Source organism: Drosophila persimilis, unplaced genomic scaffold, assembly GCF_003286085.1.
Source record: "Drosophila persimilis strain 14011-0111.01,24,50 unplaced genomic scaffold, DperRS2 tig00000124-arrow-pilon, whole genome shotgun sequence".
Classification (NCBI taxonomy): domain Eukaryota; kingdom Metazoa; phylum Arthropoda; class Insecta; order Diptera; family Drosophilidae; genus Drosophila; species Drosophila persimilis.
This window is the reverse complement of record NW_020825294.1, coordinates 3,107,259-3,122,507: the sequence shown is the minus strand read 5'-3', so window position 1 is coordinate 3,122,507 and position 15,249 is coordinate 3,107,259. Positions and strand designations below refer to the sequence as shown.

At 43.8% G+C, this 15,249-nt stretch overlaps 1 protein-coding gene across 1 annotated transcript; it reads right to left on the bottom strand.

Moving 5' to 3' along the window:
* Positions 1 to 12,400: 12,400 nt before the first annotated feature.
* Positions 12,401 to 13,925, bottom strand: LOC6593581. Its single transcript, XM_002018836.2, has one exon. The coding sequence runs from the start codon at positions 13,911 to 13,913 to the stop codon at positions 12,480 to 12,482; it is 1,434 nt and encodes a 477-aa protein (XP_002018872.1). The 5' UTR covers positions 13,914 to 13,925; the 3' UTR covers positions 12,401 to 12,479.
* Between the last annotated feature and the right edge of the window lie 1,324 nt (positions 13,926 to 15,249).

Sequence of the window (15,249 nt, the reverse complement as noted above, 5' to 3'; positions counted from 1 at the left end):
CACAGACAGCCAAAAGTATGCAAACATTTTTCGCACTTTATAATTAAACAACTCAAAAGACAAAGAAGACTTAAAGGCGTTTGCCACTTCCACTCTCACCCCCTCTCTCTCTCTCTCTCTACCACTCCCTTTCTCTCCCTCCCTCCTGCTCTCTCTGTGCTGCTGTTAACCAAGACTGGCAACATTTGCCCTGTAATGAACTTTTGCAATAAACTGCGCCGCAATTTTTCGCTGACAAAGTTTTTGGCCCCTTTCCCACTATTAAAGGGAACAGGGGGAAACGGTAGAGAGAACGGAGCCGGGGGAAAAACAGATCGGAATATAAAGTGTGGGAGAGGAAAAGAGATGCCCAGAGATGCCTAGAAAGAAGTCCAAGATATAACGAATGAGAGAGAGAGAGAGGAGGTGGGGACTTCTTCTGTTGCTGCTGCTTATTTGTTTTGTTTTTGCGCGTCTCTTATTTCCGGCTAGCTGCGCATTTTTATTGCGCTCAAAAAGTATATGCAAGTTCAAATGTCAAACTACTTAAAAACTTATTGTTAGCAAAAGTACGACAAACGGCAGCAACAGAGGCATCTCTCGCAGCGCCAGACAAAACGAAAGTTCGTGGGTAGAGGGGTAGGGGGAGGGGGAGGGAGAATGGGTGATGGACTTTTAGAAGAATTCAAATTTGAGTTCTCACGAATATTAGATGCACTGTCTGTATTTTAAGGGGAATTGCAGAGAAGAATTTTTATTAAACTTAAGCAAGAAAGAGCAGGAAATATAAACCCAACGGCAGACAAAGCTATGGTATATATGTACATATGTACATATTTACATGTATGTTTGTATGCATGCTGCTCCTGTTCTTTTCTTTCGACTGTATTTCACCACAAAACGCAGCGCCGTCGTTCTTGTCTTATCTCTTGATTTTCATTTAATCTGCTGGAGCTCTTTCGCTTCATTCTATTACTCTCTCAGCAGCAACAACAACAATATGAATGCGAGCGCATTGGCGTTGCATTTTATTGCTTTATTTTTCTGTCGCCCGAACTCGATCGATCGTGTAGACAAATGGGACGCGTCGCTGCATTTCACGAGCATCGCTCGTAATCTTACGAAGGCTGAACAAGCTCTTGCTGCGATTGCTCTTTCAGCAACAGCAACAACAATGCGTACTAAGAAATAACAAACGGGACTCTACGTAGTGTCTTTGATTTGATCGTTCCCTCATTATTGCTCTACAGGTTACCCGTTTATTCTAAAAATCTACAATTAACAAATTATTCTTTGAAAAAATCTGCTTAAATTCATTTTGTTATTTCCTAGCCACTAAGCACTTCATGTTACCCCACTTCGACTACACTTACCAACTAAAAATAATACACAGAACAGCATAAATATCCGCCAAAAGCTCCCACTACATCTTATGCCCATTCCACAAACCATCTTCCACTTTTTCTACACCAAAAAAACTCGCCAACTCTCTGCCCTCCACTTTTTCAAACAAATTTTTTACAGAAGTCAAGCGGATCGCGACAAGTTCCTGTTTTCTTTTTTTTTGGGTAAATTGCAACGAAAGTCAAACATTTTCAATAAAACTGCACAAATTATTTGTCATCCGGCAGCAGAGGGGCGGCAGCAGAAGGCCTCTTCACAATCCACATTTCCGTGGGGCGGAGGGGGGAGGGGTGTGGGGTGTGGCGTAAGGAGAGACAGAAGGATAACCGCACCACGTAGTAGCTCTGAACACGTTTCAAGTTTTCACTTTAACTGCAAATCAAAATGTATTTAAATGCATTTGGTCGTGATGCTACGACCCCCACATACATATTTCCCCACTCCCCGTCCCCCTTTTGGGTATAGTATTCTGTGCTCCTCGGGTTGGGTTTGGTTTCCTCTCCTTTCCGAAGTCGACTTCCACCTTTTTGGTGGCACAAATAGACATTGTTGACTTTGCATAATAATTGAGTTTAACTACTGCAAAATGGGAGATGCCACACACAGAGAGAGAGAGAGAGAGAGAGAGAGGGAGATGGGTGCCGTGCCACACATTCTGTGGGAGAGAAGTGGAGTTTAGCTGCTTGGATGGTTTTTGTTTGTGGTTGGAAGGAACTGAAGCCAAGCCAGGAGCCCAAGTGAAGGACATGCATCGTACCTATCCAATATTTGCCTCTCCCCCTCCATTCGCCCAGCAGTCAACCCATGGCATACCCGACCATATCCAATACCATGCCATATTATCCCTAACCATCTACCAGTGTGTGTTGCATTGCAATTTTTGGCAATTTCCATTGAAGATACCGGGAGATGCCACCACCCAGAACCACTTACACAGAGACACACACAAACACACACACGCAGTCACAGAATCTGAGACTCTGGAAGATAGAGGGAGATAGAGAGCGGTAGACACTCATCTGCAAAACAAACTTTGGGCCATAGTGCAAACTGCTCTCACGCACCATCTAGCCATCCCCCCCCCCCCCCCCCCCCCCCCCTCCCCCTCTCTACTGTCGGTGGCCCTTCCTCCTTTTGCGGTTACCCTGGCACACAGTCTGTGGTGGAAAGTAAACGGCAAATGCCATCAAGTAGGCTACAAGTCCTGGAAAATGACTCTTAGATTCCTGGATTGGATATGTTTCGCTATTCCTTACATGCTTGATAACTGATTTCCTCCTGCTCCTGCTCCTGAGAGCTCCTGCAATCGTCAATTGGCAAGTGCAATTAGTAAGTGGCAGGATTGAGTCTGAGGTCGACAGTGATTCATCGGGATTGATGTAACTAAAGCTGGGACTTGAGAGATACTCAGAGGAAGGTTCAGGTAGTATTTGAGGAACGAGTGCTGCCAAAAATTTTCACGGTTTTGCTCTATTTGTGTGTCCAAATTATAAATATTTTCCCACATATGTCCTATAGAATTTTCACTTTATTCTCATATCTTTACAAGGGATTTATAGATATTTCTTATAAATTTACCATCTTTAGAGTTTTTTTTTAAAGGCTTTTTCCTTTCAAAGGTGGCATAAACTGTTAAAAACCCCTATACAGTATCCTATAAATAATCATATACTACTATCCTCATATGTTAATCGTAAGGTTTAAGGATTTTAATAGTATTAATATTAAAAATTCCCATCAACTCCTAAGATTTTCTTTGGTGCAATAAATATTTTAATTCTGGAAAATATCTTTAAGACTCAGAGTTGCTTTCACTCTCTCTCCCTGAAGCATACCTTGACCGCACAGGATGCCCCATAACTTTTCAGACTGGCTGTGTGTGCCGGATCCTGTAGCAAAATCTAAATCTATGGCATCCTACATCCATTCCGATGGCAATGGCTATGTAAATCAGAGTGCTGTGCATGTGTGTGTGTGTGTGTGTGGTATCTATGTGTGGGTGTGCTTGTGCGGCTAGTAAGGAGTTGTCAACAAAAACATAGAGACGCACTTATGGTCGTCCCAATATAGGCAAAAATGTTGTACAAAAAGTGCAGACAACCTGCTGCAGCTGTGCTGCTGGTGTGTCCTGTGAGCAGGACTCATCCTGGACACCCAGCAAATGTCTCCTTGTTGTCCGAATGTCCGCCTGGGTGCCTTTTGCCTTTGCCGCCACACTTTTGGAGATGCTACTGCAGGAGCTCCTTCACAGCTCCACTGTTCTTTCGTCCTTTGGTCCCTGTGTGCGTGTGCGTGTGTGTGTGTGTTTGCGAACTTTATTAGCAAAATTGTGTTAGTACCGAAATATCCATTAGCCCAATTACGTGTACTTTTGTACCAACAGAAACCAAAAGCAGTACGAGTATCCTACAGGACTACAGGAGACTGCAGGCGACTCCTGGCGACTCCAGGACACTGTGAGCACTGTTCTACGAAAACTGATAAACAAAGTGCAGCAGGAGGCACTTGCAGGAAAACCAAACAAACGCGACAACAGACAACGAGATGACAACGAGATGACAACGAAAATGTACGGAATGCAACCACAAATATTCTACAGCCAGGATTCCCTAGGAATCAGAGTCCATCCCGCTCTCTCCCTCTCTCTCTCTTTAAACAATAACAAATGTAAAACAATTGAGAAAATGCTGAAAACTAAGCTTTGTTTTCGCTTATTTTTTGTGGGTTTTTTTTTCAATTAAGATTTGTTTTCAGATGTTTTAGGATATGTAAGAATCAAGCATGTACATTTTGGAAAAGGTATTTTTGTAGGAGAGAGGGAGATGGAGAAAATTAAATTAGTTTAGCCACTGAGTGGCAGATTTTCCACTGTTGCGCCACGTGTGCCTCGACTCCCAAAACTTTTCGACTGGTTATTTTTGTTGGGTATTCCCACACAACAAATTAAATAAACAAATCTCCGAAAGAGTATGCTCCAATTCGAAAAGAAAATTCCTATTTACATCCCAACTAAAGAAAATGTTTCTATTGGGGCGAAGGACGAAGGAGTAAGGTTGGGTGGCGGTCCTTTATGGCCCTCTGTCGATTGCCAGAAATTAAGATATATGTTCATCGAGTGCATTTGATTATTATTAAGTGTTGTGTGTGTGTGTGGGCTTTGGGCCATAAATGAAGCCCAAATTGAAAAATATAGAGAGCCAAAAGCCTGAGCTATCTAAAGTTGTCTAAATTCAGTTTTATTCACATGTGGAACATTCGCTGGGGATATTTTTGTGGAAATTTGACAGAGAACTTGTCGTCCTGCGGTCTCCTGCTCATTGTATTCAAGGATAAATTGTATGAATTGCGGTTGAAATTGAAGCTTTTCCGATACGATACGAATTTCGTATTTTCAGTCTCAAAATCACAAAAGCAATGCGGTCGAAGGGCATGCGTATTCGTACGAGTGCGAGTGGATGGATTGGTTGGACGCTGGATCCTGCCTAATTGGAATGGATTTTGTTGCCGATTCCTTTGGCCAAGTACACAATTGTTTCTCCCCCATTTAGACCACAATTAAGTGACTTTACGACCAACAAAAATGCACTCCCAAGTGTCCCTTTTGTCCCTTCGGTTGCCATGGTCTATGGGATTTCCCTATGGAATTTTAACTTTTATTCATAATTACTCCACAACACGTTGGGCAAAGTGATGATTGTTCGTGCCTATTTTTTTCACGCCATTTTCCACTGGGCGGGAGAGTGGGGGGGGGGTGGGGAATGGTAATAGAAAAATGACTATGAAAATCCCCAAAGGTGGGATGAAGAATTGGTGAAAAGCGCTTATGCCGCCACGTCCTTCTTGATGATGAATAATTTTACACAATTTCCCTTTTTGTGGGAGGCAAAACTCTTGCTTTTCTTCAACTTTTCAGCGCCATATTTTTTAGTGCGCCATCCCGTCCGCCTGTCACTGTCTCTCTGTCTCTCAATTCTGCCGCTTTCTCTCACTTTGCTCCTACTCCCACTCCCACTCTTCCTCTTCTCTTCTCCTTTTTGCTGCCCGTAAATAGCGGAAAATTCAATTAAAAAGCTTCAGCCACTAGAAAAATATCGTCGCCATGGCTATGACTATGACATAGGTACAGCCGGGGCAGGGCAGTCCTATGGCTTGTGCGAAAAGGATTCTCCTCTCTCCCTCTCTCTCATCTCTACCCCGCCAGCACCCTCTCTCGATTCCTCTCACCGCGGCGATGACAGGCGGCAGTGACTAAGCGTCGCACAAGTGACTGGCAAATGCTGGTGCGGCCCGTAGTGGGTGGTCAAGGGTGGGGGACCGGGGGTGCGGAGAGGCCCGTGTCATTATTGCTAGCCTGACGCCAGGCCTAACAACTGCTCCTCCTGCCAGAGGACACAGGCGTAGAACCAAGGGGCTGCTTCGATTAAAAAGAAGCAAACGTTTTCCTTTCCGAAATTATTTATTTTCCATCCGAGGAAGCGAAGCCTGCTCTGCTGTTGTTTGTCTCTGGGGAAAGCAACAACAGGTGCAGCCGCTGCATCGGCTATTGCGCATTGCTTTTTGTTCGCCCTTTTCGCTGCTCGGCTGGCTGCCGGCAGAACTGTGATCTATGCGGGAGGCATACACCTCGCAAAAAAGAATCGTTCACAAGTGCATACGTGGTGCTATTGGCATCGTTCGTTCCTAATTCCTAATTTTTCCGTGAGTGTATGGACTCTGCGCTGCTCGCTCGCTGCCGGCAGAATTGCCTTTTGTTCGCCCTTTTCGCTGCTCGGCTGGCTGCCGGCAGAATTCCGATCTATGCGGGAGGCATACACCTCACAAAAAAGAATCGCACACAAGTCCATACGTGGTGCTTTTGGCATCGTTCGTTCGTAATTCCTAATTTTTCCTTGAGTGTATGGGCTCTGCGCTGCTCGCTCGCTGCCGGCAGAATTGCTTTTTGTTCGCCCTTTTCGCCGCTCTCTCGCTGCCGGCAGAACTGTGATCTAATGCGGGAGGCATTACACATTGCAGGAAACAATCGTACACAAGTGCATACGTGGTGCTTTAGGCATCGTTCGTTCGTAATTCCTAATTTTTCCGTGAGTGTATGGGCTCTGCTCGCTCGCTGCCGGCACAATTCCTTTTTGTTCGCCCTTTTCGCTGCTCTCTCGCTGCCGGCAGAATTGTGATCTATGCGAGAGGCATTACACCTTAAAGGAAACAATCGTACATATGTATGTGCATACTGCCGTCGTTCGTTCCTTATTCTAAAGTTTTTTCTTGAGTGTATAGACGCGCTCGCTGCCAGCCGAATTCTGATCTTTACACGAGACTTCACCTTGACGAAAATACTCGTACTAATGCTCTTCGTACTATTCGTACTATGGCAGCGTTCGTACTAATTTTTTCATGGAGTTTATGGAGTTCTTACATTGCCTTAAAATATTTTGATTGTTGAATAAACTCATTTATTATTTTAATTAAAGTTTTAATTTAAAGTAATATTAATTAAATTTTACTAAAATTTCAGCTATTCCATGAATGCACTCAACAAGGTAAGAAATTGTTATAAATAAATTATTGTATTTGGAGGCGATTATATTTTATTGCATTATATTATTGATAAGACTTTCCCTTTTTTTAGGAATAATTTCCAAATGAATTTTATTCAATTTCCACCCCCTTTAAAACAGTGCCTACGCCCTTGCATAAAAAACTTTCGAGTCCAGTCCGGGGAAAGCTTCAGTTGAGCAATCACGTGACAGGTTTGTCAGGCTTTTGCTGAAAAACAAACCGAGCCTTCAAGAAAAGAACAAAAAATAAGCCGACCAAAAGATACCCACTAATCGGAATAATTGTCAAGTGATTCTATAGTTTTCGAGAAACGATTACGTAATCGGTAAATGCGACAAATTACATATAAAAAAAATCCAAATAACGGCATAAACAAAATACCCTCTGATACCCTCTACAAATACCGGGGGGTATAAAAGGCAAACGGAAAATAGTGCAAAATTCTGTGCTCATTGCTTTATTTTTTCTATGATTTTTATGCTCCGTTTTTATTTTTTTGGATTCTCCTTTCATTGTCTTTTCGCAGCCATTGCGGACCGCTGTTACCACGGAAACATGATGGAGGGGCAGGGAGGGGCTGGTAGAGAGACATCTCTTTGGAATCCTCTTTTGTAATGGCATTGGGAAGGAGGGGGGGCTCTGGCGAGAGCTCAAATATTCCTGTTAGGTCTTAGGGGCTCGGCTCCATTTGATTGGTTGCCGTTTTGTGCGGGGGGAGAGGGGGTAATATTTGGGGGATTTGTGCGGACAATGTGTTTGGGATCAAGGCTCAAGGATTTTGATAGTTAATGGCAAGATTCGAATTTCTATCATTTTTATCTTTTAGTTTATTTCAAACCGACCGACGAGCGCTGCTGCATGACGCGTAATCAAACCTGAAACAAAGGTTCTTTCACAATTTTCCGTTGGTTTTTCCAACCACTCGAAATAGAAACAGGAAAATGGTAAGTATTGGGGCGGGGAGATCTGGCTGTCCCCCCGTCACCCCCCCCCCCCCCCACCAAAACATTAGACATGCAACCTGCCGCGGTCGATCCACTGTCTTGCTTTCATTTCCACCTCCATCAAAAGAGTCCCTTGCCCGTAACTGCCTACACAGCCACTCCACTCCACTCCACTCCACTCCACTCCACTCCACACCACAGCACTCCCCTCTACTCCACTCCATTGCCACATTCAGGGGCACAACATTTGTTTGTTTGCTTTTGCTACGGACCGGCCTCTAGGACTGGCCTCGACGTCGTGTGATAGACATGCTTTTGCGCTTTTCTTACTTGTAATTGACAGATTTTTTGCAGCGTAATGGCTGGACAATGGTAACGACATCGTTGCCGTTCAACGGCGACTCACTGAAAGCGAGTCCAACTTGAGTCCCCGAACCTTTTGCAGAAAGCAAACCGAAGGATACCATCCTGGTGTCTGCCAGTCTGGTCCTCCTCCCATGCCCATCATATGCAAACTAAAGGCTGAAACAATGAACTCGTTTCAGTTTGCGTTTGTGCTGGTTATGTTTGTTTACCCTGCTGCCAGGAAATGGCATAATACCTAGACGAACGTGCTCCACAGACGAACACGCACCGGGAACTTGACCTCAAGGATGGCTAAGAGGAGGGACACACTTGATTGGTGGAATATCTTCTAATTAGCCTTGAATTGAATTAAATTAAGGGAGAAAAAAGTGATCTTTTGTAACGTGGCCCTCCACCAACCGAGGGGCGCTGCTGCAGGACACGGTGACATTCAAAGATCTTTCTTGGAAGACAATTCCGACTGTGCAGCATCAAGATCAATGTCCATCGAATACTTCTCTATTAGATAGGCTCTTTTATTATCCTAGATTCTTGTCCCAATCCCTTATGGTTCTGAGTAATGTCCGCCTATTAACTGTTTCCCTAGAGCATATGAACTTCGTCATTTATCACAGATACTTCCCTCGAAACTCCCGACTCCATCAATCCCTCCATTTCATATGTTTTCCTGGCTCCCCCGTCGAACCCTGACTTTGTTTGCATTTGGCGCCTGCTGCATTTGATTTGTCGACTTTCGACTGGCGGGGCCTCCGATATATGAATATTAATAGATTTTTTTCTGGTAAGAGGAGGGACACTGCAACGCATTCCAAGCCCCCGGAAACCCCAGCGATTGAAAAATGAAGTTAAATAATGGGGAATATTCATTTTGTGCCGGAAAACCCAGGGAAAACTTTGATTTCACACTTAGACGCACACACACGCACACACATGTGAGTTCTCTCTCTCTCTTTCTCTGTGTGTGTCCCCCCTGGGAGTGTCTTTTGCTTTGCCAATTTTTCACTTTAGTGCATAAATATTTATTGCAACTCAATTTCGCAGGCAATAGAAATGCCATTTGCACCATTAATTCAATGCAACACCTGCCAGCGACGACTCTTTTGGCTCCTGACTCTCTGACTTGTGCTCTCTGGAAGCTTTTCCGCTTTTCTTTTGGGTTGTGTGTGTGTGTGTGTTGCCTTCTGGCAAGGGCAACGAAAATGGAATGGGAAAGGGAAAGAGCGTGGGGGGAATGGCTTTTGCCGCTGGCTTTCAAGGAATTTGAAAAATGAAGTCGTGCTAAAAATTTTTGTGTGTTTATAAACATTCCAATAGCTCTATTTGCCCCTCCCCGCCACCCCCCCACAAAAAAAAGGGATGAGAGAAGGGTGTAAATTCCTGCTGCTTCCCCATTCATGGGGGTGGGGCGTCCTTTATCGTTTGTGGCAACAGCTGTTGCCGGCCTGAATTATGCTAAATTTACGCCCCAACACAGCCGCCAAAAAGTGTGGGAACCAACAATATCATCATCATCATCGTCGTTTCGTTTACCCAATCAACCCCTGGCATCATCATTAGCATCATCGACAGCCACCACCATCGCCAGCCTCCCATCATTGTCATCATTTGTGGCCATTTTCCTCGCTATTTTTGGTTATTTTTAAGTGATTTTTAATAAAGTTCCACTGCGGTAGGTAAGACCTGATGAAAACGATGAAAACCGCACGAATAAAGTGTCTGTGCGGAAGTTTTTGGGATACCAAAACTTTGGTAATCTCTTTGCCAGCGTGGAAAATACCTTGGTATTTATTATGAAATTTGAGGTTAAGTTTTATTTCATTAATTTGCCGCTTCGTTGAATGGAAATTTTACCATTTTTCCCCCATTTCCCCAGTGTTAATGTGCGTGTTAAGTTTTTCCAATCAACAGGAAAAGGCTCGCCCGCCCCCCCGCCCCCCGTCTCCCGTCTCCCATTTGATGTTGTTTTTGCGGTCATCGGTGGCAGGCCACAGAGCAGACAGACAGACAGACAGACGTGTGTGGACTGCACTTTGTTTTGTGATATGATACACGTTTTTTTAGGGTTACAATTAACACTGATATCCATGATACCCATGATACTATCTGCGGAAAAGTATTTAAACGAGAGATTAAAGTAGCCGCAAACCATGAAACCCGCATTACAGCCAGGGGCTTGTGGCAGACACCGTGGAAATCGAGGACTATTTTTGATGAGAGTCGATAGAATTACAGTGGTATTAATGGATTTTTATATGATTCAAAGATGGGATCAATTAATATTATAATCTCTCTGTGTTATAAAAGAAGTTGTGGGTCGTCGTGGCTCGATTTTTTACTCGTACCGTCGCCAGCGATCGAAGCGAGTGAGCCAGGGGTTCTCAGGGCTTGCCCTCTGGTAAATAAATTAATTAATTAATTTAACAGATTTATGCTTATAAATAAATAGTAAATAGTTAAATAGTAAATAGTGCCCTCTAGTAAATCAAAAAATAAATTTAACTGATTTATATTTAGTTATAAATAAATAAAAACAATTTTGTTAACATCTCTAAAAAGAACAGTGCTGTATTTTTAAAATAATTTTGTGGATTTGTGGATAAATTAATTTGTAACCCATTATTAACTAACACTTAATCTAATTAAAAAAAAAACCCTCCTCCCTGTAGCCCACCGCTTGCCTTAATTTATCTGCAAAAACAAATTTCTTTTGCTGGCAGATCTTTATCTTCGTTCCAACTGTGTCTACCGCCCCCCAGCCCACCCACAAAAGTCATTATTTAGGTACGAAACCAAAAAAGAACTAGAAAATGGAAAATGGAAAATGGAGACTGAAACTGAATTCGAATCAAACTATTTATTATCTTGGCATTGCATTCTTTTTCTTCTGTGTTCTGCGTGTTCTGCTGCAAATGAAAGTCAAGTAAATTAAATTCCACCAAATAGTCGTACTTCAATGACAAAAACCAGGCGAAAAAACACACACAGCAAAAAAGATAACGATAAAAATGCGGCTCCACTCACTAATGCATTCACTCACTCATTCAGTTGAAGTTCCACTCAGTCATTCCATTGAATGAATAAGGAGAACTTTGATGAACTTTTATGGAATGTTTTGCGAAAAACGTATCTATGTGGGGTAAAACCTATATTTTTCCCCTAGTATGACAGTGGGCTCTCAGCTATAATCCTCATAGCAGTCTCATTTGTAGCAGGCTGTGTAACAGAAACATTAAAGGTAGTTGTCTTGGCTTCTTGGCAGATATAAGAGTATACGTTAACGTAGGACATATTCTTCTCAAAGAATGACAGTGGCCTCAACTATAATCCTCGAAAGGAGTCTGTAGTCCTCTTAATATAACAGAATTTATAGCAGTCTGTGTAACAGAAACATTTAAGGTGGTTGTCTTGGCTTAAGCATAAATAATTATATATATACACTTGTATAAGAGTATAAGTTAATTTAATGTACATTGGCTTCTCAGCTAATTCTCGTAATATAGCAGAATGTTTAATAGAAAGGTGGTAAAAGGTGTTTAAAGGTTTAAAGGTGGTAGCACAAATAATTATGTATACATGCTTATGAGCTTAAGTTAATGTAGGACATATTTTTCCGCTAGTATGACAGTAGCTTCTCAGCTAATCCACATAATGTAGCAGAATTTATAACAGAAGATAGAAGAATTTATAGCAGTATGTCTAACAGAAACATTAAAGGTAGTTGTCTTGGCTAAAATAATTATGTACACAGATATACGAGTATAAGTTAACGTAGGACATATTCTTTTCTCCTAGTGACAGTTTCCACAGCCATAATCCTGGAAATAAAGAATTAATAGCAGGATGTCTAACAGTAACATTAAAGGTGGGTGTCTTGTCTCATTGGCGTCAAAACTCAGCTGCTGCAAAGTTTTGAAATATAACAGTGACATATCACAGAAGTCTTTGAGCACTAGCCACTCATAGGGAAGGACAGACAGACATGGCTGAATCGACTGGACTATTGATGCTGATCAGGAATATATATACTTTATGGGGTCGGAAACGCTTCCTTCTGGACGTTACACACACCCATTATCCTCTCAAATCTGATATACCCACCCCAATACCCATTTTGTGTTCCCCCAAAAAATGTTCAAAATGCGTTTCAGTGGTTTCGATGAGCATATTCCTGATAAATTTTAGTCTTATTCTGAAATCTTTGAAATTAGTCCTTAATCCTTCTAAATCCTCTTAAATTGTGACCTTTCTTTGCCTCTGAACAGCATAATAACTGGTCAAATCCTTCTCCATGTTGAGCAACAGGTATGTCCTCTGCGTCTTGGGATCCCCTGCGAGCATTTTCTCCTTGTATTCGGGATCGTCGCGCCTGTATCGGCTGTTAATGCTCTTGTAGCGCACTATTTCGGCCTCCAGAAAGTCGTTTGCTCCCACGGGTGATTCCCCGCGCAGCTCGCGACGGATGCAGTCCCTAAGGAGGGACATGTCGCATTGGCTCCTTGAGATCACAGTTTGACCGGTTTTCTCCCTGTCAGAGTCCTCCTCGATGGCCTCAGGCTTCCAGTGATTCGTCTGGGTGCCAGGAGCCTTTTGCTGCACCTGTTTCGATCGCTTGAACTGTTTGGATCCCTTGAACACGTACTCCTGGCTTGGGAACTTCATTCTATAGGATTGTATTGGACCTGTGTACCAAATCTCATCATCAACCGAACGTCTGGCATTGAAGGACAGTGGCGTCTTGAGATATGATGGATAAACACGAGGGACCTGCGCGCTGAAGCACTTCCGCCTAAGAATCGAACGTGTGGGACCAACGACGGCAGTTGCCAAACCTCCTCCTTCGGCACCTGATGGGCAGGAGTCTGCTCCTTCTTGGTTTGCCGCCTGGAAGCGAGGGGCCGCCCCGAAGGAGTAGAATTTAACGCTCGACGGCTTGTAGTAGGCGCCCGACTGTTGACGCAAATGGGGCGGCGGTGGAAAGGTGTCAGGATCGTAAAAGGTTTCCGTTTGGGGGGGCTGTTCCTGATATCGCTGCCGCTCTTGCTGGAATCTCTGCAGCTCTTCTGCCCGGAACACCTGAGGTTCTTCTATGAAACGCTGCTGTCGCACCATCTCTTCCTGCTCGCTTAAGGACGGAAGACTGGACAAGTTCATTGACTCGAAGGGAACAAACTGCTGCCTCAACGCCTCATTTGACCTGAATGATACATGAATCGACGACGCATTAGTCGTGGTGTCCAGAATGTCCATCCAGTTGAGCTCCTCGGGGGGCATCTGCTCGAAGATCCCGTAGAGGCTCTTCTGGTTGAGGCACACACTCAACGCGCTAATGTATCCGTTGCGCAGGCACGCCTCCATTACCGTGTTGCACTGCATGGATGTCAGAGCATTCAGCCACGCCCTCGCGCAATAGCATTCCCGGGAGTTCGGGTGGAACGCCTCCTCGGGTTGGGGGCTGCTCTCCAGCATCTCGAGGCAGTCACTGATGTTCAGATTTACCGTGGCATCGTAGACCGTTCCTGGCTCGCTCTTATTTCTCCCATCAGCCCTCTCTGTCATCGTATTGCGACTGCCTCTTGAGCTCCCCGGTCTGGACTGTCGCGACCTCTCGTCGGTTTCCTTGTTGTGGGATACCCAACGGTCGTCGAACTTCTTGGGAGAGAACATAATTTAAGGATCTAGGGATCGGAACTATTTCAGATTTTTAGGTGTTGCTTTACTGAAATTTGGAATACGACTAAAATTTCGAACGAACCAGAACCAAACGTGACACTGAAGGAAAGTTCTAGGGGTAGTTCTTTCGGTAGATTTCAGGTATATTTCTACAGATTGTTCGAAGAGTTGGAGGGTAAAGTTTAGTCCGTTTTGGGGTTTCTGCGGGGAGCTATGTATCTAGATAGATCTAGGGATATTGCTGAGGATATTTCTGTGGATAGTTTTGGGTTAGTTCTGAGCAAACGACGGGTTGTAGGGAGGGGGTTTTGGAGGGATGTTTCTGCGGAGTTGTGGTTTCAAATATATATTTTTGTGGGATACGAAATGGTCTAACAAACTTTTTGAAAAATTCCTTAAAATTCTTTAAAACAAATCTTCTCTTAAGGAGCATATAACATTGCCACAACATATATTGTATACTCCATCGTAGCTCTCCATCGATTTGCCTATTGAATATCCTTCCTAACTTTTTTTTCGCTTCGTTTTTGTAGGGGCTTGGGGAAAAATGATTGAGCATAAAGATTCGATCGTCTGTCTACGAATGTCTGAGATGGGAAAAGGCGGGAGACCACACAGGAAGGTTGAACTTTGGAGGGGTTAAATGGAAGCCCAGTTGAAGGTTACAAATTGGGAAGAAATAATAATCCAAAGCTTTGAAAATGCTTTTAAAGATGTAATATTACAAGGCCCGGCTGTACCAGGAAAAGATAATATCCTAGAGAGATCTGTAGGTCTTTCCGCACTGGGGTTCTCTTGCCTGGCATTCATGACATCTCCCGCGCATCAGCATCCCAAAGATTGATGGGGATCTATTACAATGGAACCAGTTCTTGGATCTGTTCTCAGAAATATTGATCCAACATATCGATTTAAAGAAAGAAAATTATGAAAACCCCTGGTTAGCTCATCAGTCTCCGTAATGATCGTTGTGCTGAAGTCTTTGATGGCCAAGTCTGCTAGAAATAGCGGCGTTAGACGAGTGATGGGGGGCTTATAATGCTGTCTTAATGTCCACGACTCGTACATGGCTATCCTCACCAGCCCCGCTGGTTGCTCATGTCACTGAGGCCCCCAATCCGCCTTCGCTCAATTTAGAGTCGCTGCAAGAGAAGGCAATGGCAATTGCTCTATCCTCCATTGAGATAGACTTATGCTGGGTCTGTCCCGGCTGAGGACCGTGACCTTGTACTCCTTTCCCTGCAACAGGTGCTGGATGGTAGCCTCCATTACGTTCTTGTGCTTCTGCCACATGACGAGTACACCTGCATATCTGCCCCTCAAGGTTTTG

Excerpts from the sequence above, each read along its gene's own strand:
- LOC6593581 (XM_002018836.2), bottom strand. The coding sequence starts at position 13,913 with ATGTTCTCTCCCAAGAAGTTCGACGACCGTTGGGTATCCCACAACAAG.